The sequence below is a fragment of the Apteryx mantelli genome, chromosome 1 (genome assembly GCF_036417845.1).
Source record: "Apteryx mantelli isolate bAptMan1 chromosome 1, bAptMan1.hap1, whole genome shotgun sequence".
Lineage (NCBI taxonomy): Eukaryota > Metazoa > Chordata > Aves > Apterygiformes > Apterygidae > Apteryx > Apteryx mantelli.
In genome coordinates this window covers 153,574,877-153,600,407 of record NC_089978.1, presented here as the reverse complement: position 1 = coordinate 153,600,407, position 25,531 = coordinate 153,574,877, and the positions used below count along the sequence as shown (strand labels likewise).

General features: G+C 37.6%; 1 protein-coding gene across 6 annotated transcripts in view; it reads left to right on the top strand.

Annotated features, from left to right (window-relative positions):
- ERC1 (ELKS/RAB6-interacting/CAST family member 1) overlaps positions 1-25,531 on the top strand; it is a 312,721-nt gene that overhangs the window by 239,691 nt on the left and 47,499 nt on the right. For all 6 annotated transcript variants that reach the window (XR_010885944.1, XR_010885943.1, XM_067307213.1 and 3 more), the window contains one exon: positions 12,289-12,433. Coding sequence is in view for 4 of the 6 variants with exons in the window: in XM_067307213.1 (XP_067163314.1) it covers positions 12,289-12,433 (145 nt within the window). In the remaining 2 variants the exon portion in view is untranslated. The remainder of the gene's footprint in view (positions 1-12,288; positions 12,434-25,531) is intronic.

The window sequence follows — 25,531 nt, the reverse complement described above, 5'->3', positions numbered from 1 at the left end:
CTATATCAAAATAGGCAAGAACTTCCTTCAGTGGAAGTTCTCATCCCTTCTTGTATCTGTAGTGTAGACAAGATTTCATGAGAGCCAGTCTCTCAGCATGATAGCAAGCTGGGTTAAGTTTGTTTCAAGGTAATAATACTCCTTTCTATTTCACAGGCTTTCACAGGCTTGGAATTTGAGTCTTTTACTTTTTGTGATATACTAGATTTATATCTGTAAATTTACATGTGATAATGTTTCCTCAATAAGGCAATTTTTATGGAAGTTGCATGTAACTTTAAACTAGAGGATAAGCACAGCTTCTATTTTGTCTAATAGAAATGTTGTTGGTAGCTGGAGAATGTGCTAAAAATGTGGGGAGGTTTTTTGAGACTTCCTCACATAAGAATGAGTTGTTCTCTCACTTTCCACACGTTGCTTAAGTTTCATGTATTTGTTTCTCATTATAAAACAAGGACAATAACAGCCTACTTTGCAAGATTGACGAGCTTCCTTAAAATTTATTTATAAAACACTTAAAAACTTGTACCTGAACAAAAGTTTTGTAGAACAGAATGTGTCATTATGATTAGGAGGGATCTGATAAAAAAGGGTTGTCAGGAGTCTGTTTTCATGGGTTAGATCAGGCTCACTGTGCTCATTCTGGAACAAAGCGTGCATGCTCTGTCTCCTGAGCTGTCTTTACAGCATGCAGCTCCACTTTCTTCTAGTTCTTCCTGTGAAGAACAGGGACTGGGGAGATATTAAAAGAGAAGAGAAGACAGTAGGTGCCTCCTATTTAGTACAGAAAGCAAATTGCTTATAACTAGGCATCTGGAAGGCTGTGTATCTTCAGAGCCCATCAGAACATACTGCAGTGCCAATTCAAACAAATTTCCTGCACTAAGAGACTGCATGTTACTACCCCTGGGTCTGAAAACGGAAAGGAAATTAGACTTCTTGGGCCTCTTCCACTGCAATTATGGAAGTAAATATACCCACATTTTATCCACAGCCACTGACACCTGCTCCATTCCTATCCTCACCTGTTGTGACCTCTTCTGTCTGCTTAGGAAAACTTTTTTGGCACCGCTTAAACAGCTACCAGGAGCCGGAGGCAAAGTGATGCCTGCTTACATCATATTTTTTCTTCTGCTGCTGCAATTTCTAGCCATATCCAGAAACTTGGCATTTCTAGTGCTCCCTCATCAATCCATCTCCTGGGCGGCAGCAGCAACCAGAAAAGACTGAAAAACAGGTAGTAAGTGCGAGGATTGGGATGGAACAGATGTCTGCAGGTGTGGTCCTGTTGTCACTACCACCAAACGCTAAGACATCTTTTGCAGAGTTAATGTAAACAGTCCCATATGCTGACCTTATAGAAAATATACCTTTTCAGAAATCAAATAAAGTGGTTCTGGAAGAAAGGCGTACACAATCTTAACGAAAGGACTCTCAGAGAATGGGGGAGAGGAAGTCAGGAGAGAGACTTCTGATTGGTCTTAGTATCTGGAAATTGAACTAATGAGGCTATGGAGGGATAAAGGAGTACAGAGAAATAAAGGAGCAGTAGAGTGGGCAATCGAGAGAGAAACTGTGACAACACTGATGAGAAGCAGTCAAATAGGCAATAGTAACAAAAGGAATCTGTAATTCTAGCAAGCAAATTGGTAGAAAATCAGAGGAAAATTGAGTTGTTTGTATACTAGTGTAAGAACAACAAAACAAAGTAGCTTTACCCTGCAGGTATATAACATGAAATCAGATGTAATAGAGATAACAGCAAATAATGGCTAATAGAATAATATTTGCAACTAGAATGTGGAATACAAGTTGTTCAGAAAAGCTACAAATGAAAGTGCAGGTGATGTACATTAATGATACAGGAGATTTTGCAGAAATAAAAAAAGCAATAGCGTTAATGAAGTAGCATTAGTTTGGGTCAAAATAACTTAAGGACCAAAAAGCAGTTTTACAAAATGAGTGCTTGGTAGTCTGTTATGGACTTCAGGGAAGGAGTTGTGGTAGAAGTAAATAACAATTGGAAAAGTTTCTTTTATGGGAGACATTAATTTATTAAATACAAATCAGAGAAACTCTTGGACTTCTTAATATTTATTGAATCACCAAGAAGTGCTGTTTTAGACTTCAGTTTTCTAATAAATATCAATAATGCTAAAGAAATCATCACAACAAAAAAAACAACTTTGACTGCAGTGATCACAAAAGTGGACGTAAATTTTACTAAAAAAAAATGCCAAAAGTAAATAAAGTTTTCAATTTCAGAAAGCTAAACTTTGAAAAATTAAGCATATTGATTAGCAAGTAAACTGAGCAGGAGGACTCAGGGATTCAGACACAGAGGAAGTGGGGAATTTATTTAAATAAAAAGTGCAAAACAATGATGTATTTTCATCCAAACAAAGGGGGAAAAGTGGAAGGAAGACATAAAAAGTCTGTCTTAAAAAGACTGTCTGTATAACTGCATCCAAAAGGAAATTATGAGAAAGTAGCAGCTTGTACATCATCTTAAAAAACGGTCAGGAAAGAGAGCTGTTTCTGAGAGGCTACAATTTACAGGAATAAAGTGAGATTTATCAAAAGTCATGCTGAATTAGACCTTCCAAAGGAAATTGAAACAAATAGTAAAACATGCTGTAGCCACAAAAATAAAAAGATCAGGAAAAGAAGTGGAACCACAATGCACTGAGGAGAGGACTAAGATTAGTGATAGTATGCATATGGTCCCAAAATGAGTGAGTCATTTTGCCTTAGCTTTCAATAACGAGAACGATAAAATATAATGGAAGGAAGGTATGATGACCTACCAGAATGAGTATATTGTTATGGGAACAAGATACAGGCAAAAAGAAGAGAGGTAAGTTATACTAACTAGGAATAACAGTCACTATAGATATTTGGCAAAGAGGTGGATTTTCCGTCAGTTTACATCTTTGATTCAAGTCTAAAGATTGAACAGTTTTCTAAAAACAACTGTGTTATGAGTCATGATGTAGGCTTTTTATATGATCAGGAACCACACTAAGGCTGCAGTATTGCAATCATTATTTGCCTGATACAGCTGAAATGTCTTTCTACCAGCTTTCACCTGGAGCCTGATTCACACTGGCACAATTAAAGAACAATTGCTTTCACTCTTGTGAACTGTGGTTCTTTGATATGTTATAATCAGTGTGAATTCTGTGATTCACTTTCTGTTTCTATGTTTTGGCAGCCCTGGCTTTGGCAACTAAGGGTTTCATGCTGTAGCAATGTCCTGAAGAACCGCAGTTATCCTAGGGATAAGGAATTTCTGGTCAGATTTGGGTTTCTCCTGTTTTTTCAGGGCTAGGTTTTAACTGGATGAACAAGCTGCAGGGATACACAATCCCTAGCACTAACACCAGGGAGGAGGGAAGGAACCTGAACATGGGAGGGCAGAGCCATCTCTTTCAGCAAGAGCCCCGTCTCAGGTCAGTTTGGGCTGATTGTGAAACCACATGCTAAGCTAAAGCTCAACCTGTGCTTGACTGTGTCACAGGAAAAGAAACAAGAGCTGCTTTTCTTGTAAGGTCATTTTTCAAAATCTGGTGGACATATTCTGGTGGCCTGTATTGCCTGGATTATACCTTAAGTTTGTGCTCTATTTGCACTGCTGTTAGACTGCAGATGAAGAAAGACAGCGAAAGTTTCAGGAATTCCTTCTCAGAAAAGCCAGCTCTGGGAATGCAGGAATCGTGTGAGTACTTCTGTCTCTCATCCAGCTTCTGCACTCAAGGCTAGTAAAACAAGGAAAGTTGCCTTTAAAAAGTTACTACCCTTTTTAGGAACAAATCACCAAGAGCATCAGGTGCCAGGATTGTAGCTTCCTTCCAAAATGGGCCATCTTTGAGAACTCCCACTCTTCAGGGGCAATTAGGTAAGGCTCATAAAGTGTCAGTTTACCAGCTGTGATATGCAGTAATTTCTTTTTCATAGGAGGAATACCATCAATAAAAATACTTTGGGAAATTTTTAGTGGATTGGAAAGTCCTTCTGTGAAAGCTTTAGATTATTTTCTGGAGCTGTTGACAGTCTGCAGCTGTATTGAAATTCTGAGTACTCAAAACCGAGATGTGAACAGGACTAGGAATCATAAATCTGGGCTTCAGCTACCAAAGTGGTAAGATTAAGGTGAAAAGCTTTAAGGAAAAGAAGGGCTGAAAAAGGTAGTATAAAATGCTTATAAGATTATCTATGACTGTATTGAACATGTTGAGGGAAAGCACTTTGAAAAGCATCTGCTGTTTATCCATCCTAGTAAGGAATGATGCTTCTGTGATTCTAGCCATTTAGGATGTTAGAGGAAAATGTATGTAGGAAAGTCCAAATATACCATTAGTATCTTTTTTTAAACAAGGACAGCACAAGTGGTTTTGTTTCCTGTGTCTAAATTAACATTCATTATTATAGCACCATTCATGCTTCATTTGCATCATCAAAGGGGTTCTCTTTTGTGACCATACTACTTTTTCACAAAGAATTTATATTTTTATCCATTGTTTTTGAGTTGTGTTCACTTATGTGTGTAAGGACATTGAAAATGATAGTGCAAAGGTGTAAATTAAGGAGGCTTCAATTTTCTCAGGTCAAACAACTCTTTGTATTTGTCTCACTTAATTTGGTTGAATATGCAATTCCTTTTATGGCAGCTGTGAGAGTTTAGCTCATAGGTGAGAAAGATTGCTGAAATTCCATCCAAACAAGACAAAGGTATCTTGTTGATTCAGGAAACAAGTAAAGGAATGGGAGGAGTAGTATTATCCCTTTTGACTGAGGGTCTAAGTCTGCTTTTGGGAAATTAATTTGCAGTCTGAGGTTTGATTATTCCTAGCTGTAATTAAAAGAGCAGGTAGTACATATTGCACAGTTACATTTTTTTTCCCAGCTCCTTGCAAGAGGTTGCTACTGTTTCTTTTGAATAAGAGTTTTGCTCGCTTTGGGATTATGGTGATACTTTGTGCTTTTCTTATGCCTGCATCTTGAATACTGCAGAAATTGTAGCTGGTGCAGAATTTGGCAACTTGTGTATCCAGTAAGGTACTGGTTTATTAGCATATTAAACCCGTGTTCTGTGGTCTGACTGCCTGTGTTTTTCAAACTTTAAGAACCTGATACTAATATCTAGAACTCTGCGTGGACAGTCTCTTTCCTCATGAGATACTATAGTTTCAGTAAACAGAGGTACAGGCTGATTGCTCTTAGTGGCTGGGAATGCAGAGTGCTGGAATTCGAAATTTACTTCTTATGTGATTCCAAGCAGTTGGCATCTCTTATTAACTTTCTGAAAATGCTCCGTAGCCAGCAAAAAATCGGAAAAAATGTTGTGTTTGGAACTCCTTTTGTAAATATGCTAGCACAGTTTATTATTAGAAGTATTATTATTCAAAGGATGATGTTAGTGCAGGATAACCCTCCTATTGGATCAACTGTTTGGTGTGTTATATTGCTAATTACTTTAAGAGTTTAGCAAGTGTGACTCAAGAGAGCCATGTCATGGTACTAAACATACAAATTTAATGAATGCTGTGTCTTAGCACTCTTATGTTCTAAGCTGTCACCTAAATGTCTATCTAGCTATCATAATACTGCAAATGCTATCAGAATCTCTTTGTCCAATAGTTCTGTATATTGTTGTCACTTGTCAGTTGTCACACTCATTGGAGTTTTTTTAATTTATATGCAAATATTACTTTTGATCAAGATAATTTTCATGGTCAGAGGAATGGATAAGAAATAAAATGTGTTAGATATTGCAAGAACTGGATTCCACCGCACATGAAAAGAATTAATGTCTTTTATCAGATTGTCCTTTAGCAACAATAAATAACACGTCTTATTGTAACAAGGATTTGCCATTGTAAGTCTTACAAATGACTTTGATAGAAAAGAACCAAAAACCTGATCAGGATTTTCTGTAGGCTTTGGGTAAAATGCAGTGGACTAAAATGAGACAGCTGAAGCAAGTACTGCCCAGCTATCAGCTCTGCCCTTCTATGGAGACTGATGCCCTTAGAGCTGGAGTGACTAAACTGCTTGTGAAACAGAAGAAGCTTTCTGGTTTTAAGCCTTGTGTATTAAGGCATACCAACTGAAATTAGAGTTTGTCTTAATACGCTCCATTGAAAACTCTTGGCAGGTCAGTCATCCCTCACAGAAGAGCAAGTCTCTATTGAGGGAATCAGCTGGGTTGCTAGGAGCAGTGCCTACTTCAGCTCTCCAAATTTGGGTCATGTCCTTAAATGGTGTCGTTTAGTGCCACCTAGCAAGAAAATGGATTGCATCTGGATAATGAAACTAGACCTGCTGGAACTATCCCAGTTCTTCAGTAACATTAAAATCAAAGCTGATGATGATGTCAGTATTGCTTTTATGTTATATCATCCACATTTTCAGAGATATTCCACTTTGGAAGAAATTTGAAATAAAATAATCTAGAACAATGTATATATAACATTTCTGTATGGAATTTGTGTTCTCCCTGACATACATAAGCATATTATTTTAATGAATATGTATAGCATTTGTGATTTGAAGCATCATTAATTCAGCACTGATTGCAGTCTGTTATTAATCTTTCTAATTATACAGTTGATAAATTTTCCAGTGTTGTAATCCTGAGAACTGGGCTGCGAAGTATAAAACTTCTTTTTAAAATTCACTTTCTATTTGTTTTTACTAAAAGGATTCCTTTTCTTTACTAAGAGGGAGCTGTGAAAGAATTTATATAGTCTGAATGCTGTAGAGAACCATTTAAAGACATCTTTACTTTATTAATATTTGTATGTCAGGGGACAAGCTTGGCTGCTCTGGTAGTTAAAGCATTAAAAATGTTGTGGATGGACCTTTTTTATTACTTCTTATTGGACTTACTGTGCTACAGCTCATTAGCCGGGAAAACAGCATATTAGTCCTGCAGTGCTGAGGGCTCCTGTGTAGTTAGAAAGTCTCATGTCCCCATTTGCAAAAATATGCTGTGGTTCACCAAAGAGGAAAAAGAGGAATGAAAGAAGAATGGTGTCTGCAATGCTCTGAGGAGTAGTGTTACGGTTTTGACTACACTGCACTCAGTGCATTCACATCTAGCACCCTGGGGGGCTTTGGTGCTAATGGTATTTGGTAACTGAACCTGTGTGAGCTGTAGTTCCTTCTTTTCCAGGCTCATTCAAATACTTGGTCACTCAAACTACCAAATCACTTATTTATTCTCACAAAAACCCATAAAAGAAATATCATCTATGCTGGATGTGTCTTTTTCAAGGGCCTCTGTAAACAAGTTTCTGGGATGCTAGCACCTGCAATTTTTATTAATGTCACTGCAGCTGCTGAACTATTCTCTAACAATAATATTGTTCAGTATCTGAAGGATTATGCAGTACAGCTCCCATGACTTTAAGCTCTATCTTCTCTGCTACAGAGAGAATTAGAAAATATTGCTTTGCTGAATTTGTCTTCTATTTCTACAGTTTCTAGTATTAGAAATACTTAATTGCATAATAGTATTTAGTTAATACTAACTTTTAATTCAAAATAAAAAGTGTCTCTGTGGTTGAGCTTCTTAAAGCTTTTCCTTAATTCAAAGCCTGTAGTGAAAACCAAGCTACAATTTAAACTGTTTCCGTCTCGGCCAGTTGTCTTCCCAAAGCTAGCCATTTACATTGACAGTCTGAAGGAGATGTGCCTTCGCGCAAAATCCTTTTTTGTGTGTTCACAAGGGTATTGGGATGGCCTGTAAAGGCTACAGAACCACCTCATCAGGAATCCTTCAAAAGCTCAGGATATTTGGCATCAGCAGAATTCAGGCATGGCAGTGTTCAGTGACTTCTCAGCTCTGACATCACTGCCTTCCAAGAGATATTTCAGTCCTGTAGACCCATATCTTAGGTTTGGAGTCATTCATTATTGCTGTGTCTTTGGCATCAGCTATTAGAACTCTCAGTCCCAGTTGACCTGGATCCAAAATGAAGACAGTGGGTGAATAATAAAGCATCCCAAAGGGCTGGTGTACTGCTATATAACTATTCTGTAGTGATCTATTAAAAAAAAAAAAAAAAAAAAAAAGGCAAAACCATAGTTCTTCAGTTTGTTTTGCCTTTTTTTTTTCTTTTAACTGCAGACAGAACAAATATAGTGGCACTGATCTTAAGAATATATACACCACTATCTCTTAAGAATTGAACCTGCTAGTCTTGGTACCACTCCAGTCAGTGGTGATCATGATCCACATTTAGTGAAAGGCTTCAGCATACCTGTGGAAAAAATATCCTCTTCTCTCTAGTGCGCTTCTTTTTGTCCAAGTTAGAATTAATCCTAATCCTCTTTTCACTGGATTTTCTGCACTGTTGTCATTTCAGGTTACTCTTGGTAATGTCTGGGCTGTTTTAAAGTCTTGTCACCTGTTGTGAGCTGCTGTACAGCTCAGCACAGGCTAGAAAACCTGCCCAAATGGAGAGATAAATAGGCAGTTTCCCTCCACAGCAACACTGCTAGCACTATCTGAAATACCCAAACTAACTTATATGTGCTATGTTTATATGAGCTGTGGTGACTCTGGTGTTAGACAACAATTTAAAAGGTCAACCAAATTGGTTTGTGCAACAAGTACATGCTTTTCCTACCTCTTAGGATGCTTGAAGACCTCTGGTGTTGTTAGCTAGAGAGACATGCTTTGGTGAAGAAGCTAAGGCTGTACCACTGACTCCAGTACTCCTGACAGATTTGCTCTGATGCTACCAGCACCGTTCTCACAGCAGCTCGTTTTCTCCATCTGTCAATTTCACCAGTCTTACAGCATGTTCTTCCAGTCAGTATGGGAATAACTCCTGTCAAGGAGGGACACAAGTTGGTTTTGTAGTGCTCTTGAAACACATATACCCTGTCTTTTACTTGGTAATACTTGCTCTTTGCTGTCTTGTAGAACTTTCCTTCCAAGTTCTGTTGAGCACAGCAGTGCACCATTACAGACGTGTCTTCTTTCAGCAGAGGTGATAGTGACACCTACACTTCTGTATTAAACATTGTCCGTTTAGCTTGTAGAATTCAAAAGAGCATATAGACTATGCCTATCACATCACAGGATACTTTTCTTCTTTTGGTTCAAACTGTCATCTTGTTTCAGGCAGGCAGAAAAGCAGAAGACCACAACTCCTTTCGCCCCATTACTTGACCAGCACCCCTGTCTCACACATAGTACAGCACTAAGTATTGGACAGAAGGATGTGGGTTTTCTAAGGCACTGTGGTGAAGATTACGTAGTCATAAATTAGTAATGGATTGCTAGCCATATCTCATTGTCCTGGTCCTGGAGTTTTCACTTAAGAAGCAGAGGTGGGCAACAAAGGATTTGGTTGCAGAAGGTATGCTCTACACACTATTTGAGGCACCTCAAATTTCCATACCAGAATAATGGCTACATAGATAATGTTACAGAGAGATTCTTGGCTCTGGTCCTGAATCATCAGCAAGGATTGTGGATTTACTATTAAAAGAATAAGTGTTTCTTTAGAATCAAAATAGATTACTCGACAGAAACTGAAAATGACCAGAACTCCAATCCAGTCTGTCTTTCCCAGGATACTGATAGCTAGAAAAAGCAGAGAACATGTATCATGTTCTGTCACTTCATTCTCTTGTGTTTTTTTTTCATGTTTCAGGCAGACATCCAAAGCTGGATACTTTTCCATAAAGCAAAAGCAACAAAAATAAAGTTGCAATAATAATACAGCCATTATCAGTTGTTCCCACACCTACAATCTTGACATTACAATTGTGAATCTGATGTTCAGCTCTTCCTTTCTTCTCCTTTTTTTCAGTTCTGTTTAATTGTCAGATTGTCTATTTTTTTCTTAAAATAAATGTATTTAGAGTATCCTTCAGTTTATCTGCAAGTGTCCACAAAACACTTAACTTGTCGTGTCTTGAAAGATAAGGAAAAATTTAAGGTACTAGTTTTGCTAGATAAGAGCCAGGCAAGATCCAGGTACTCTCTAAACTGGGTCTGTCAAATTTCTGGTATGCTAGTAGTCTACTTAGAATAAGTTTACTCTGATAGCATGTGCAAGAAACACTTGTATAAATCCAGAGATGTTTTCCACCTACAGCAAGTCCTTTGTGTAAGTCCATTCTGCTGCCAGACTGTGTGAAATTTTGTCTGTTGAAAGACACACTTTTTGTTCTTGAACAAAGAACATGGTTCTTTCACATTTTTTGATATGTGGCTTCAGTTGAGATTGTTATGATAGCAAACTTTTGTATATGGGTAGCTCCAGCAAAACTCTAGTAGTCACTGGAGGAACTGAGGAGAAAAACAGAGATTGTATCTTAGCCGTGTTCTTTTATGTGCTGCTTCCTTCTACCTACACTGTGATAGCAGTCTCCAGCCTTAACTGGCATAAACGTTTCTAGGAGCTCAGTCACAGACTAGAATCAGAAGGAAGCCAGGTCATACATCATCCCCTCTTCTTGCCTAAATCCGTAAGGCATAAGAAAAAGTTTTTCTTCCATCCCCATCTATCATTCATCTGAAATTAGTCATGGACTTTCTCAACAGCAAATCAGTTTTCATCCACTGTCTTACCAAAACGTCACACCTTTCAGGTGAAAGCAGTGTATATTTTTCACTTGTAAAAACAATGAGGGCTCTTTACTTATGATATTTCATCGGTACAACTGTCTTTCAAAGAGAAACTACTTCAGAACCTTTTGGCTTCTGATCCAGGACTGTGGAGCTAGCATGCTTTCCACATACCTCTTTTTAGTCTCTGGTCAGAAGTGCTGTTCTGGCTACTGCTGAGCTGGGTTAAAAGGTTGTAGCCCTGAGCTGCTTCTCAGAGGCTACTGTCTTCTCAGATCTGTCAGCATAACTGCACATGTAGTTGCTTTCCAGTCCATTTCTACTAAAAAGATCTATTAAAGGTTTTTTGAGAGAAAAAAAACATTGTTCAGATCTTTTAGGAGTATGAAGTCAAGAAGCAAATATATAGACAGTTATTCTTAAAGACTGGAGGAGGGCAATAGCAAGTATGCAGGACAGTAAATTCTTCATCCAGCTCAGCAATGGCCAAAGCAAGCTATCTGACGGCATCCTACATATTTAAGTGTTCATCTCCCTATACCCTTGACCTAAGCACTGAAGTGCCATATGGAATAATTTCACTCCCCATTCTCAGAAATGTTGCAATAATAAAATATATCTTTTAGTGCTCACCAAGGTCACAAAAACTGTAAAATTTTCAGCATCTAACAACTAAAAATTTTTGTACTCCAATAGTACCAATCCTCTACCTTTTCAAGCCCTTAGTTTAAAAGTCCAGCAAGTTGGATGAGTATGAGTATGTTTAAATACATCAATTTTAAATGAAAGCGTTGTCCATTTATTCTATTTTTTTCAAATTTTTTCTCAGCCATGTCTTCTTTCATGTTGAGCTAAATGAGTACTTTTTTGCAGCAAGTATGTATTTTGTTTTATATCCACAATTAAAAATTCCTAACTAGGAATGTCGAGATATAGAAAGACGATGAGGAAGCTAAATCAGCTAAATCTCTTGCACCATTTCCACAAAGCTACAAATGATTTGTAATGAGGGCAGGCCTACCTTTGTTTTAGTTTCTCAGGACATTCATCTGACAAGCTCATCGTTATTTTGGTTATGCGTAAGAAAAGTCAAAGAGTAGCTTGAGCATCCTTGAGGGCATCTGTTTGTTGGCTCCTCAGTAACTCCTGTGCCTTTTTGCCACAGACTATTTCAACGTGTAGCATGAACGTGTCTGTGTCATCGTTTGCTTCTGGGATACACTGTATTGTTTAAGTGAGTTCAATGAGCTTGTCACAGACCACCTTCCTTCTGAAATAGCTGGATGAATAGACAGTATAACCTAATAAAATTTAATATGAGAGTCTTCTGATTAGTCTGGTATATATGCTCAAAATCTGGAAATGTTTAGACCATTATAAAGAAACAAAATGCTCAGACAAAGTAACAATAGTAGATACTATAAATTGAAAAAGTAAATGCAGAATAAGAAGTTCTATTATATGTTATTCTTATCCTTTAAGCAGTAATCTGATAATCAGCACAATGGGTTTGGGGGAGCCAGGAATGAGAGAATATCGACTTCCTGCACAACTGGCAGACGTATAACTGTGAAAATAGTATTTATTTCTGCGTAGTGGATTTGCACACTGCTATAGCATTTGTTGTATACTCAACTCTTTGTAGATGCCTCCTTTAAGTTTTGTGAGACAATCATGTATTTATATATGGTTTTCAGACAAGAAGCCCTTCTTGCTGCCATTAGTGAAAAAGATGCCAATATTGCTCTGCTAGAACTTTCATCCTCTAAGAAGAAGACCCAAGATGAAGTGGCTGCGCTGAAACGAGAGAAAGACCGCCTAGTGCAACAGCTCAAGCAGCAGGTGGGTAGAGGAGGGTAGGAGGGAAAACAGTTAATAATCCGGTGTTGTGAGATTGGGATCTCGATTTATGGAACTGTATAAATTAATGATGTATAATTCCTTTGTATGTTGGGACAAAAAGTACATAAATACTGATTTCAAACTAGTTACTGATCTTGAAACCTGTGAAACATTGTGGGAAAGAAACAGTCTCAATGTTGAGGGAAGTTTCTTCATATCAGTGCCTGGGTAGTAAATGTGTGATAGAATGTGTAGGAAACTGTATGAAAAAAGAAGTAATTATTATCTTCTAGAGACAATAATAACCACAGATTCAGAGAAGTATAGTAGTATATCTTTTGGTGTTTTGTATTTGCCTTGTCAGGGAGGAATCATACATGGAAGAAAATTCTCCTTCCTGTAAAGGTCAAACTCAAATGTATTACATCCCTCAATCTCTGTTGTGGTTTCTGATTTGTGACAGGAGCCCCATGAGGGGATGCCAGCTAGCAGAGTGGAATTTGGGAGGTCTCACGCTGGTGAGGAGATTGGTCCCCTCTTATTTCTGTTCCTCTCCCAACTAAAATGGACTCCTGAAATTGTAAAATACATTTCTATGATCTTTTTATTTTGGGATAATAATCAGAAAAAGTGTGTTTCTATTCAAACATTTAATATTGTATTTCAGTGTTAAATTTAAAATGAAAAATACATTGCTAATAAAACACTGAGGAAGCAAAAAGCATCCTGGGCAGTAAAAGATTTATGATCTGAAAAATCTGTGTAGATTTTTCACTTCAGCACTTCTGGTGGATTCTTTGAGTTATTCCCATGCCATATTCCCCATAACAGCACATCTGCCACTGCCGATCCAGTGTCAGCTTCTTCAGTACCCTGATCCCATCTTCATAAGGTTTTATGTACAACATTGTCAGCCAGATTATTTCTGCTTTCTGATAAGGGATTTCTCTGCTTATTCCTTAGGAAACAGCAGTATGTTACTCACTATGTAATTTTTAGCTAACACTTATTTAAGGTTTAATTTTAGAACGGTAATTTTGATAGCTACACCAGCATTAAAACAATTTAGAAGTGTAGTTTACAGTCTCATATTATTTAGTTTTCAGCAACAGTTGTAATTACTCACGCTTGTCAGCAAGATGGCCTCCTGCTAGAACAGGATTCAGAAGTGTTCATAGCAATGTAAAGTACTTTTCTTCTTCATGTAATTGTCTTTATGTGTAGCATTCTTAATATATGTTACAACTCATTCCAAGAGAAATTGGAAACTTTTTTTTACCAGCAGTTCTTGCTGGCTTGAGTTTAAATTCTAACTCCTTCATGCCCCTTGCCCTTCCCAGATTGTTTCTGACTATCCTTGGCTGGTAGATTGAACAATCTTTAGCAATTTTTTTCTACTGAAAATTTGTATATATTTAACTTACATATTATCACTGTGATTATCTTTAGTAACTTAGGTTTCAGTTAGGTGATTTTTGGTATTGTTCTAGTTCACATTATTAGTTTTTGGTGCTGTTAAAAAATTTCTTAAGTACATTTATTGTCTCTAAAAAGACATGGCCTTTTCCCTTAATGATGCCCATCCTTAATGGTGCTTTTGTGTTTAGGTGTGGTGTACTTCAGTTTCCCAAATGAACTTAAAATACAAGGGTGATTCACTTGAAATTGTTCTTGCTATGAAGTGAGACCAATTTCAAATCTGGACTCCCACGCTGTTTCTGAACAGCAGTCCTTTTTCAAAAAGTTCACTGGAATGTCCAGGTGCTTTTGAAGCTTCTGTTTCCAAAACTGCCATCAGCTGCAAAAACTCTTCATTGTTCCCTCTCTTAAAAAGAACTTCCTCAAAGAAAACAAATAATAATCTCCTCAATAGGTCTCTGGTATGAGTAGTTTTATGCATAAATATAAAATCATAGATAAAGGGGCTGCAAGGTATCATCCAGTGCATCCTCATACCCCAAGGCAGGATATGTATTTTTATATAAACAGTATAAACTATATTTAAATGATTCATGAGAGATACTTGTTTGACCTGGCAGAGATTCCACACATCCTACCTAAAACCTATGCTAGATCTTAAGGATGTAAGGATCATCTTTCATCCTTTTTGGTATATGCCTTTCAATACTGTTGAAAGAAGAGTCACTCAAAGTTACTTATTATGGGATGGTAATACTACCAGCAGAAAACTCAGCACTTTTATAGGTTGCAGGGGATCTACCATCACATTTACTTTTTCAATACCAATAACTTTGATATGTGTTTTCTCCACACTAATGTCACCAGTTCAAATCATACCAACTTTGAGAGCTTCAGAAATAGGAGATGGGAGGGAAGAGAGGGCTGTGAGATTTTCCAGGATCCTCATTACTGGGGTAGTCAAAGGGAATCTTACTTTTCCTCATGCTTTTCGAGTAATCTGTGTACTTGGGCCCTTATAGTCTTCTTAAGTTATTACATTTCACCCAGGTCAACAGCCTCATACTTTCTGGCAAAAATACTGTATTTCTTAGAAAGAGCAGTTTCATCAGCTTGAGCTTTCTCAACGTGTACCCTTCTCTACATCTGAAGAAAACAAAGCTCCATCTGTGTTAGTAGCTGCAAAGAACTATATAGCATTTCAGGGACTTCCTAAAAGTTTAGCTGTTATTCCTAAATTTCAGGTAGAAATTGTGAATGAAAAATCTTACAAACTTGTAGATGTATTAAACACAACTGTTCCAGAAAGACAACTGATGCTAGTTAATCAAGATCTTCTGGAAGACTTTGGAAAAACTTAAAAGTTCATTCAACCCTTCAGTTTCGGAATTGGGATCCTGACCTCAGCAATTCCTTACTTGTGTCTTTAACATTGTTTCAGAACTGCTGAGCTCCCTGATAAACATTTCATATTTCAATCCATCCCACTTCTAGGAAATGCTTATGGTTTGTGTTGGGAAAGCAGCTCTTTCGGTTGGCTGACAGACACTATTGACTGAAAGGTTCCAGTTTTCATGTACGTAGGATTCAGAGATGCTGAGCAATATTGGAATGGGGTGGTTTTTATGAAGACTTATGTATGCTGTGGTAAGTAGCATAGGCCTGATTTCTGAATCTCATTGCAAACTGGAAAGAGCCTCTGACAGAGGTATGTCTTCAGAAGAAGTTTTCCGTCTGCACTGCAACAGTGAGTGTGAATGGGTCTAACTGTCTGTGTAGGATTCAGATTATGCCTTTCTATTGCTTGTGCTGGATGTCAATCAGTTGCTATAATAGTTACTGCTGTTAGTGGACTGGCTTACTGTTAATTGATCTGTCTTAGAGCGTATAAAGATACAACTCTTTCCTAAAACAAGAACTCAGTCTAATGATAAGCCTCAATTTACTTCCTAAAAAATAATTTCCAGGTTCTTCAGCCCTGCAATTTAGCATGATTTTCATGTATTTAAAAAATATCAGTGAAGACACAAGAAAATGATGAATCTGGAGGATTCTGTGATGATTCTTTACTTCATCTCTCCTTTGTCCTGTCTCGACACTATGTCACATTCCAAGTGATTCACATTGGAAGTATATTACTGTGAAAGAGAAGGAGGGAGTCCTGCCAAAGACATTTTGGTTCTTTAATTTTTTTAAGTATGTATATTAAAGTTTGGATAAAGAGAGGCATTTTAGAAAGAGGATATGGCATCAATGTTGTTTTAATTTATAGTTTCTAGCCTCTGAACTGCAGGAATGTGCCTCAATATAGAGACCATTTCCTAATGAGGCAGTCAGCATTGACCAGGCTTTCCAGTAAATGGAGCTGCCTGTTTCATATTGGTTGTCAGTCTCTATGAGGGATTTACTCTATCATCTGAAAGGGAGGCCAATTGCAGGGCGAGGGTCACCAGCTAATGTGGTCCCAATTTACTTCCTCCCAAAGTACTCTGTCTCCTTAACTAGTTCATGGTGAAACAGTGGTTGGGATGCTGCTTCACAAGAGGGGGCCAGGGCTGATGCAAGAAAACAGAGCTGGAGGGTGTCTGACAAAGTCCAGATGTACCGTGGCGAGCGCCAGCCAGCGTGTTCAGATTATAAGCCATGCAGAAGCCCCTGCAATGTGTGTCACGCCAGAATTGAGAGAGACCCAAGGAACGTTGGCCTGCCTTATGGCAGCCCAGCCACCACTCATCTGTTAGAGAATAGCCTATCTGCCGTTTATTCATTTTCTTTGCAAGCTAAGTTTTAACAATGAACCTATGTTTATTGCAACAGTGTGAAGTTTACTCTGCAGCTTTGAGTTGTAAATGGAAGGCATATATGAATGGGCTGAGGTTTTCCAGTCTGTGGGCTTTGAAACTTAAACATTTGGGGTTTTCTACAAGAAGCTACTCGGAGCAAAGATTGTCATTTTCTGTGTTTGTACAGTGTCTAGCACAGTGGGGGCCCAACTTGACCAGCATCTCTAGGCACTACTATGCTATAAATGTTTAGTAATGGTGATGAAATTGTTAGGAGGCTCTGAACTGTATCAGTGTCTGTGTTTGAGAGCTTGGAGTGTTATTCAGTTGAATTGTTTGTAAATCACTGTATTCACTTGCATTATTATGTAAACATTTCATAATTATTCCCAATTCCTTTTTAATATACTCTAGCAGAAGTTATCAGGAACTAGTTGATTCCGTGTTATTGATGATGGGATCTCAAAATTTTCACTTTTAAGTGGTGCAACTCCAGGTTAGGTTAATGCTAGGGGCATTTGTACTGTACAGCCTTTTTTTTAAGAGTAAAAATAATTTTCAGAACAGTGCTTCAGTCTTTCCAGAACATTTTGAGTTTTGATCCTGTTCTTCTTTCAGGCTTGCAGAACCACTCAGCTAAGTTTGCTCTGCATATTTCATAGACATATATTTTTAGTCTATCACACAGATTGTTAATATAAAATATTGAATAGTGCTGAACACAGGACAGAGCTCTGTATAACCCATTTGAATCATTCATCTATTTTATTAGTTAACTACTATGGAGTATAATTTCCCAAACAGTTTTGTACCCACATTTTTGTAGCTGAATCACAGAAAACTTATCTCACTTCAAAGCAGAACCAATTATACCTATAATCTGTTCTTAAAGACTATTAGTGAAGGAGGCCTTGAGTTCCTGGACAGTCTTTTCTATTACTTAGCTCTCCTTATCATTATAATGTCACTGCTCATGTGTAATCTCCCTTATTGCAGTTTAAGCTCATTACTACTTGTTCTATCTGTTATGAGCGTAGAAAATACATTATCTCTTTTCTCTTTTTAGTAGCTCTTTAGGTTTATGATGAACATTGTGGTTATGTGGTTATTGTGGTTTACAAGAGGGATGTGGCACTACTGGAGCAAGTCCAGCAAAGGGCTACAAAGATGATTAGGGGACTGGAGCATCTCTCTTATGAGGAAAGACTGAGAGAGCTGGGCCTGTTTAGCTTGGAGAAGAGAAGGCTGAGAGGAGATCTTATCAACGTGTACAAGTATCTGAAAGGAGGATGTCAAGAGGATGGGACCAGACTCTTTTCAGTGGTGCCAAGCGACAGGACACGAGGCAACGGGCACAAACTGAAACACAGACAGTTCCATCTGAACACGAGGAAAAACTTTTTCGCTGTGAGGGTGACAGAGCACTGGAACAAGTTGCCCAGCGAGGTTGTGGAGTCTCCTTCTCTGGAGATATTCAAAACCCACCTGGACGCGATCCTGTGCAACGTGCTCTAGGTGACCCTGCTTGAGCCGGGGGGGGGTTGGACTAGATGATCTCCGGAGGTCCCTTCCAACCTCAGTGATTCTGTTATCTCCTCTGTGCTTTTTCTCTAAACTGAGCAGCCCCAGTTCTTTTGATTTTCATGTGTCTTATTTTCTAGATACCTAATCATTCTTGTTGTTCTTTCTTGGATTTTTCTCTGATTCTTTCTCTGTTTCTTTCTCTAAGTGTGGTATCCAAAACTGGACACAAAACTCAAAATGAGGCCTTTCCTTATCTAAACTTGTTTGTTAGCATGTCATGTAAAACAGTGTCAGAAGTCTTCACCTATCCATGCAAGTCCCAAAACTGTTTACTCTGTGCTGTGTTGTGCTTCCTCCCTGCAAAGATTTTGGCTGTCTTTCTTTATGAGGCCAAGATACTGCAAAGATTTGTTTCTCAAGTAAAAGTGTCTCACTGGATCATGAGGAAAAGGAAAGCATTTTCAATTCTAGAATAGCCTCTCCCCCCAAAAAAATATTAGTTTTCCACTGTTACTTGTTTCCCTAGAAACCCAGCACACTGACACCTGACACTCCTCTGCTGTGAACTTTTCCAAAGTGAAGTTCCACTGGTTAAAGTAATTTCTCTTTGTAAGAGGAGAATGTAAAATTGGGTCCAGGGAGACTGACAGGCAAGCATTTTCCTCTGACTACCACAAAGCTGTATCAGAATTACCGCACTTCTGCCAGTTTTTATTACCACCCTGCCTGATGAAATAATACAGATTCTGTAAGTGTGGCAGTTAATCTCTGCTTTGCCTTAGCCGTCCTGATTTGAAACTGTGTATGATGAGAGTGATTACCCTGTCAGCAAATGAATTTCTTCTTCAGGTGTCATGGAGGCAATCACTGCAAGTAATTGCTAAAAGTTCTGCTGTTTCTGTGACAAAACTAATGTTTTTCTCTAAGAGCATCTAAGAGTTCCTGGCAGTGAAATGGTGCCCACTGAAGTATAAATGAGTGGAGGTACCTCTTAAATCACGATACTGTCAGAAGGGGACTGTAGGAAGTCAAGGGAGAAGTATTTAAATTGCTTGCCTGTTGTTGTAGTCTTCCTCTTAGTTGAGAAAACATGTTAAAAGCAAATGTTTAAAATGCAAGTGATATGATTCAGGGACCTTGGATCATCACAGTATCTGCATACTTACACTAGCAAGAGTGGAAATAGATGCAAAAAGGGGGAAAGAAAACATATGTGATAAGAAAGTTAAGAACAGATTGTAGAGTTTTAAGGGGCACTTACATTTCAGAGGTTCCAGCGTGTGTGGAGCAGAACAGAAGGCACTCGGTAACCTCGGAATGCCACATTAACCTATTCACAATGGCAGTAGACGCATGGACACGTTAACATTCTTTGCCAGGAAATTTGCAAGAAGTAGTGAAGCATTTTGAAATGTTGTCACAGTAGTAGACTTGTTACCCAAATAGTACAGTCACAATCTCAGCTACATCCTCCCCTGGGTATAGCATTAGTATAGTGATCTCTCTTCAGGACCACTAGGACCACTTTCTTTAGGGTCAAATACAGCTTAAAAAAATGTGAGTTTACCATCTTTAATATACACAAAGTTGCCAAAATACCTCTTTTTTGTAGTATGGTTTTAGCTGTTCTGACAGTGTAGCTGTCATACATGTGAGCAGACAGAAGTGAGGGAAAGCACTCTGTACACTTCCCATTCAAGAAGCTATTGGACTAGGAACAGAAGAAAGTTCTGGCTGAAGTGAATATATATCCACTAATTGGCTCTCATCAAGCATTGCCAGCTGTCAAATTTAAGTATCATGGCTTTTGTCAAAGGCCTGCAATCCACCCAGATTATCAATCACAGCGCTGCTTATTTTGCCAGCCTTTGCTCCTCAGTAATTGTTTCTGTCAAGCAGGGAACTGTGCCAGAAACAGACCCGAGGAACCCGGCAACAGCCGAGCAGGCACAGAGTGAGGTTGTGTCATGCCCTTGAACACAGCTTCCTGAAGCACAACATAAGAAGCATTTACAGATTAAAAGAAACTACCCTCCCTGCCATGTGTTCCAGACTTTTTTCCCATCATTTTTAATCATTAGTTACCACAGTAACAGCATTCAATGCAGTCTCAGCAATCTTTTCTGTGGCAGCATTTCATCTTCCTGTGGTATTACATATGCTCTCATTCCCCTTTCCTTCCTCCTTTTACCTTTACCCTTTTCCTCTTGTTTTACTGAATAGTAATAATATACATTCAGATTAGTTCCTTACTGTAGTTGGCCTCCTGGTGCCAGAGAAATAGTCTGTTGGCCCTGCTCTAAAAAGTCATGCATGTTTTCTGTTTGTACCTTGAAGAGTGTTTCGATCGATAATTTTTAGGGCATTGCCATGTTGGCCGTGCAAGTTTGTTTGAAGGGAAAGGTTCATTACCTCACTGACAGATTGAGGTTTGAGATTTATAAAATTACTTGGGAATTTAGATGACAAAACAGTATTTGCTATCCTTTCTTTCCAGACGTTCATAACATTTAAAAAAAATACTCCATGGACTAATATTTCCCAAGTTCAACCTCAGTTTTCAAAAAACTGTTCTGGTCTATTAGAAATATTCCTCCATTTCATTGATTATATTAAGATTTTCATATTGTAATTTTAGTTACAGTTTTTTAATTCTCTAAAACTTTGCATGAATAAAAGTAAATTAATAGAATAATTGTTAGCAGCATCCAGTACCATATTTAAAGTATCTTTCATTCAAGGATTACAAAATCCTGTACAAAGTTATTTGAGTATCGTTGTGCTTGATTAGAAAATGAGGAGATATGATTAGCTGTTGGACAAGTCTAAGTCAGCGGTTAGATCCCGTGTTCCATTTTAGTTACAGTTTTTTAATTCTCTAAAACTTTGCATGAATAAAAGTAAATTAATAGAATAATTGTTAGCAGCATCCAGTACCATATTTAAAGTATCTTTCATTCAAGGATTACAAAATCCTGTACAAAGTTATTTGAGTATCGTTGTGCTTGATTAGAAAATGAGGAGATATGATTAGCTGTTGGACAAGTCTAAGTCAGCGGTTAGATCCCGTGTTCCATTTTCATGCCTTTTCAGTTAAGTAGCAACCAGCTTTATCATGCTTAACATCAGTTAAAATTGTTATACCTACACTGGGAGAAACAGGTTTGTTAGTGGTAACAGAGTTAAGAGCACTAGAAGATGAGCTTGATTTCTCCAGAAGACTGCACTAGGAAATCTGATGTTGGGCCTGAAAAGTAGTAATTCCCTAGTCTGTGACTAGGATTTCTGGACACCAGTGCTATGTAAATAATATAGTCACTGTCATTTCCCATCATAACTGTATTTTATGGTGGTTTTCTGTAGTCATCTCTGCACAGACAACTGATCTGATAGGTTCCATTTTTTCACCTAAATAAAGAGGATATATTAGAATAGGTCTTTGTAATAAAGACTCCAAACAGAGCATTTATTAATTGTCATGAGAATTCTGTGTTCTAAACTTTATATTGAGAACAGTTATCCCCAATCAATTTCTGACAGTCTTTATTTTCTGTTAGCAGATAAATTCATGAGATAGATACAGAAGCTCAAAAATAGCTGTTTAGAAGAGCTCAGGATTGCCAACTGTTTTATCCTTTGTTAATTCAAGGCATAAAATTATGAGTGCATCTTCTTTTGCTTAACTTCTATAGTTTGTGTGGTACGGTTGGGAAGGATCCATATACAACGACTTTCTGTTTGTTGGCCGTTGACAGGATGTGCCTCAGTGATAAAATATCTGAAACTTTCCCACCACCAGTTCTTGTGGTTGTGTTGGTTTGGCATCACTGGTTTAGTATTTGAATTTATGATGCTTGAGCACTGACCGGAAAATACATTGAGTTTATGATTAGAGTTAAAACTTTTCATTCAGACAGATAGTTTAGTGAACTCTGAAGTTTTGGTGACAGAGAGAATTCCACTTAAATTCGTAAAGAATCTTGGTGAAATAAACCCATGAGTATATTTTGTGTGAAGAAAAAGGAATTTCACACTGAAATGTCAGTTCTCATACAGCAAGGTTTTAATCACTTGTTTGAACATGGTAAAAATTCAGTGTTTTTTCCAAGATAAGCATGTAACCGTCCTTACTGAATATTTCATTGATTGGATGGCATCTTTTTCTAAATGATTCCTATTAGTCTGAGCTAACCAGTTTTTCCTGGCATTGACAATTGTCCAGGAGACACGTGTCCTGATAACTCATCTCCGTTTAAGATTTGCTAACTTGGTAGGTTATGATCATTTGTTCCTACATTTATTATTCTTATTTGACGGGGAACACACAACACCTTGAACAGTTTCACAGTAAAGCTATTAAACAAAGCATTGTGTTGCGGTTATGTTTCTGTGGGTGAAAGGTTCAACAACTGGTGACTTTAACATTCTCTCTTACATAAATAGCAATTCAGCTTTCAACCATCTGAAACCCTGTTTAGTAATATCCTGATGCCTTTTTGCCAGTTTAGGGTTTCAGGAGCTTCTTTACAGGCACAGTTTGTATCACATGTTTTTACAGATTGAAGTTCATTGTTATAGGATTTCCCTAGCAGAGTATCAAAAAACTATATTTTTAAAACATGTCATAATCATCAGTAAGTAAGACCTAATATCATTACTTCAAAAACTGTGAGGGGAGAAACTGAACGGAAAAATGTGGGAACGTTCTGACTACAGCATTAAATGATTATGAACAGATTGCAGGAAAAGTGATAGAAGCCCCGTTGCTTCGAATATTTTAAATAAGAATTGACAAATAATCAAAAATGACTTTAAGGAACTTCTTTGCATTGGCCTTCAAGAGGATATTCCTTGAGAAGGGGTTCTCAATCTGTTGTGAAGGATATCACTGAATTGCAACTGATAAGCAATTCACATATTGATAGCTGGTAGAAAGGTAGTGGCAGAAAGACCACTGAAAACCCTTCTACAAGCTTTAATATTGGTTTTAATTTGTATAGAGTCTGTAACTGGTGAGGTGATAGATGATACAATATGTGTTCCAAAAATGTGTAAGGAAAAGGCAAAGTCAAAGATATGAGGTGGTTACTTGCTTTTATAGAGATAAACGAAAGATATGTAAAGTTTCAAGTACGTTGTAGATTAACACTTATACAACTTAACATGTCAAAAATGTTTTCTTTATTTGGGGGAGGAGTGGTAGAAAGAATGAGGCACCTAGAAATATTTAATGAAATTAGTGATCTGTAAGATGGCATATATTGCATATTCTAATTTTTATTTTTGATGGAATAACATTGTAAATCAATGATTCTTTTGTTTGAGAAAGGAAAAATATGTGACTGTAATAGAGAATTAATCCAGAAGAATCCCCACTCTCTTAAGAACTGATTATGAAAAATTAAGTCTTAATTCTTCAGAATGAACTTCATCTTCAGTAAACAGTGACTTGTTAATGAACATTGATCTCGGATATTTTCAGCTTCTGCCCTGAAATATTTCTTTGTCTACAGGTTTTTCCTCATCCACTGTATTTAGCTCCTTTCAATTTAGAAGATAATTCCTCTTATTGAATCAATGCAATAGAGTCTAGTCCAATACACCACACCGCAGGCTAGTGAATAAATGATTATGCAGGGGGGAAAAAAGCATCCATATTGCAGTTGGAAAACTGAGATATATGCTGGAAATTAGGACTAGTTTCTTGATACTAAGTCTTCATTGCTTTACATACTGAATTGTGGGAATTGACAGGATAGTATATCAGGTTTATCAAAAGGAGTCATAGGTTTATAAAATTAGATGCCAATTACTTATGTTAGTTACTGAAAATGGTCTGCTGCTGATGGCTCCAGCCTCCTCCCAGTTCTGCTGAATTCATAGTGTTATGTTCTAAAGAATCCAAGTCTTAAAAAATTAGCTACTTATTATTCGTGTTTTGGTGCTGAATAAAGTTAGGTAATTTCCTCTTTAATAAGTACATTCTATTCTCTCCACCCTGTTCTAAGATGAAAAAATGTGCAGGGCCAGAGGAAAGGTGTGTATTTTTTCCCTAGAGGTAATGTTTTTGACACTTGACACTTGCGAATGTGTGTACAGAGAGGGTGGAGGTTTTTCTGCTCATTTCTAACTCGGGAAGCTGTGACAACTCTGTTAACAGCTGCCAACTCTGAAAGATAAGGATGCGAAAGTTGATACTGGTGGTGATTTGCTTCCAGTCCATCCCTTGAATGGAGTTCTGTAGACAGTGCTGTCAAATGCAAGGCAGTGATTTTGACAGATCATCTTTACAGCAGTTGTGTACTGCTGTCCCTGAGTGGACCTTTACTGAACACAAAATAAAGGAATGGTTTCTCTCTGCCCTTCTTTGCCTTAAATGTGGCACCAAAGGTTTGAGTTTTTTCAATAACAAGAAATGGCTTTAGGTATTAGTCCAAGATTGTGCTTCAGGGCAAGACAGGTCTCAAACTCAGTTATCAGAAGATTGCTGTCTGATTTTACTTGGCATAATCAAACATTTATCATATGGACAAAAGATCAGTGATGAGGTCAAGCACCCTCAGTTTCAAGGATGAGTAAAATGACCTTTGCATTAACATCTTGCACAATTTTAAATTGCTAATAGCATGGCTGAATATTAATATCTCAACTTCTGTAAAGGTTTTGTCTCCAAATGTATATTAGACACTGATCACAGTACTTGTGAATGGTCTTTTGTCTTGAATACAACCCTGGTTAAGGGATAGCCTTTTGTCAGGGTTATTGTTCTCTTTGTTGGATCACAACTTTACAATAACAGAACTTAGTCTTTTGTTCTCCTTTTCTGTTTACCACCAATTTCTGTCTTTCCTAGTGTGAATACAAATATTTCCTGTAATTGAGTAAACAAAAAGTAAGTGGAACTCTCACAGCTGAGCCTGACCAAGTTCTTCATGAGATCTAAATAACTAGGTATCTCTCTTGTTTTTACAGTGGGATTTTTATTTTCATTGGGAACTTAAAATTTTAAACACTCAATTTCACCATTGTACCCCACTTAATCTTTTTAACAGTTTAAAAAACAAATCTTTCCACCTTTTTCACATTGGCCTGAAACTTAACTGTAACTTCTGATACCAAGCCAGGGTGCCCTCCATCTCCAAAATACTAACAGATAAAACCTTGGCTTTGCCTCCCTTATTTGAACTAGCATGCCAAACTTCTGCCAACTGCTGACTTAATAGTGTTGAAAAAATAATGGAAACGATATAAAGATCCTTAAGAAAACATACATATATAAGTTGTTTAAAACTTGGAAGACTGCAGGGGTTTATTTGCTCTGTGGAAGAAGTAAGTACTGTACCTTCTTGTTCGGGGTTGTTTTGGTTTTTGT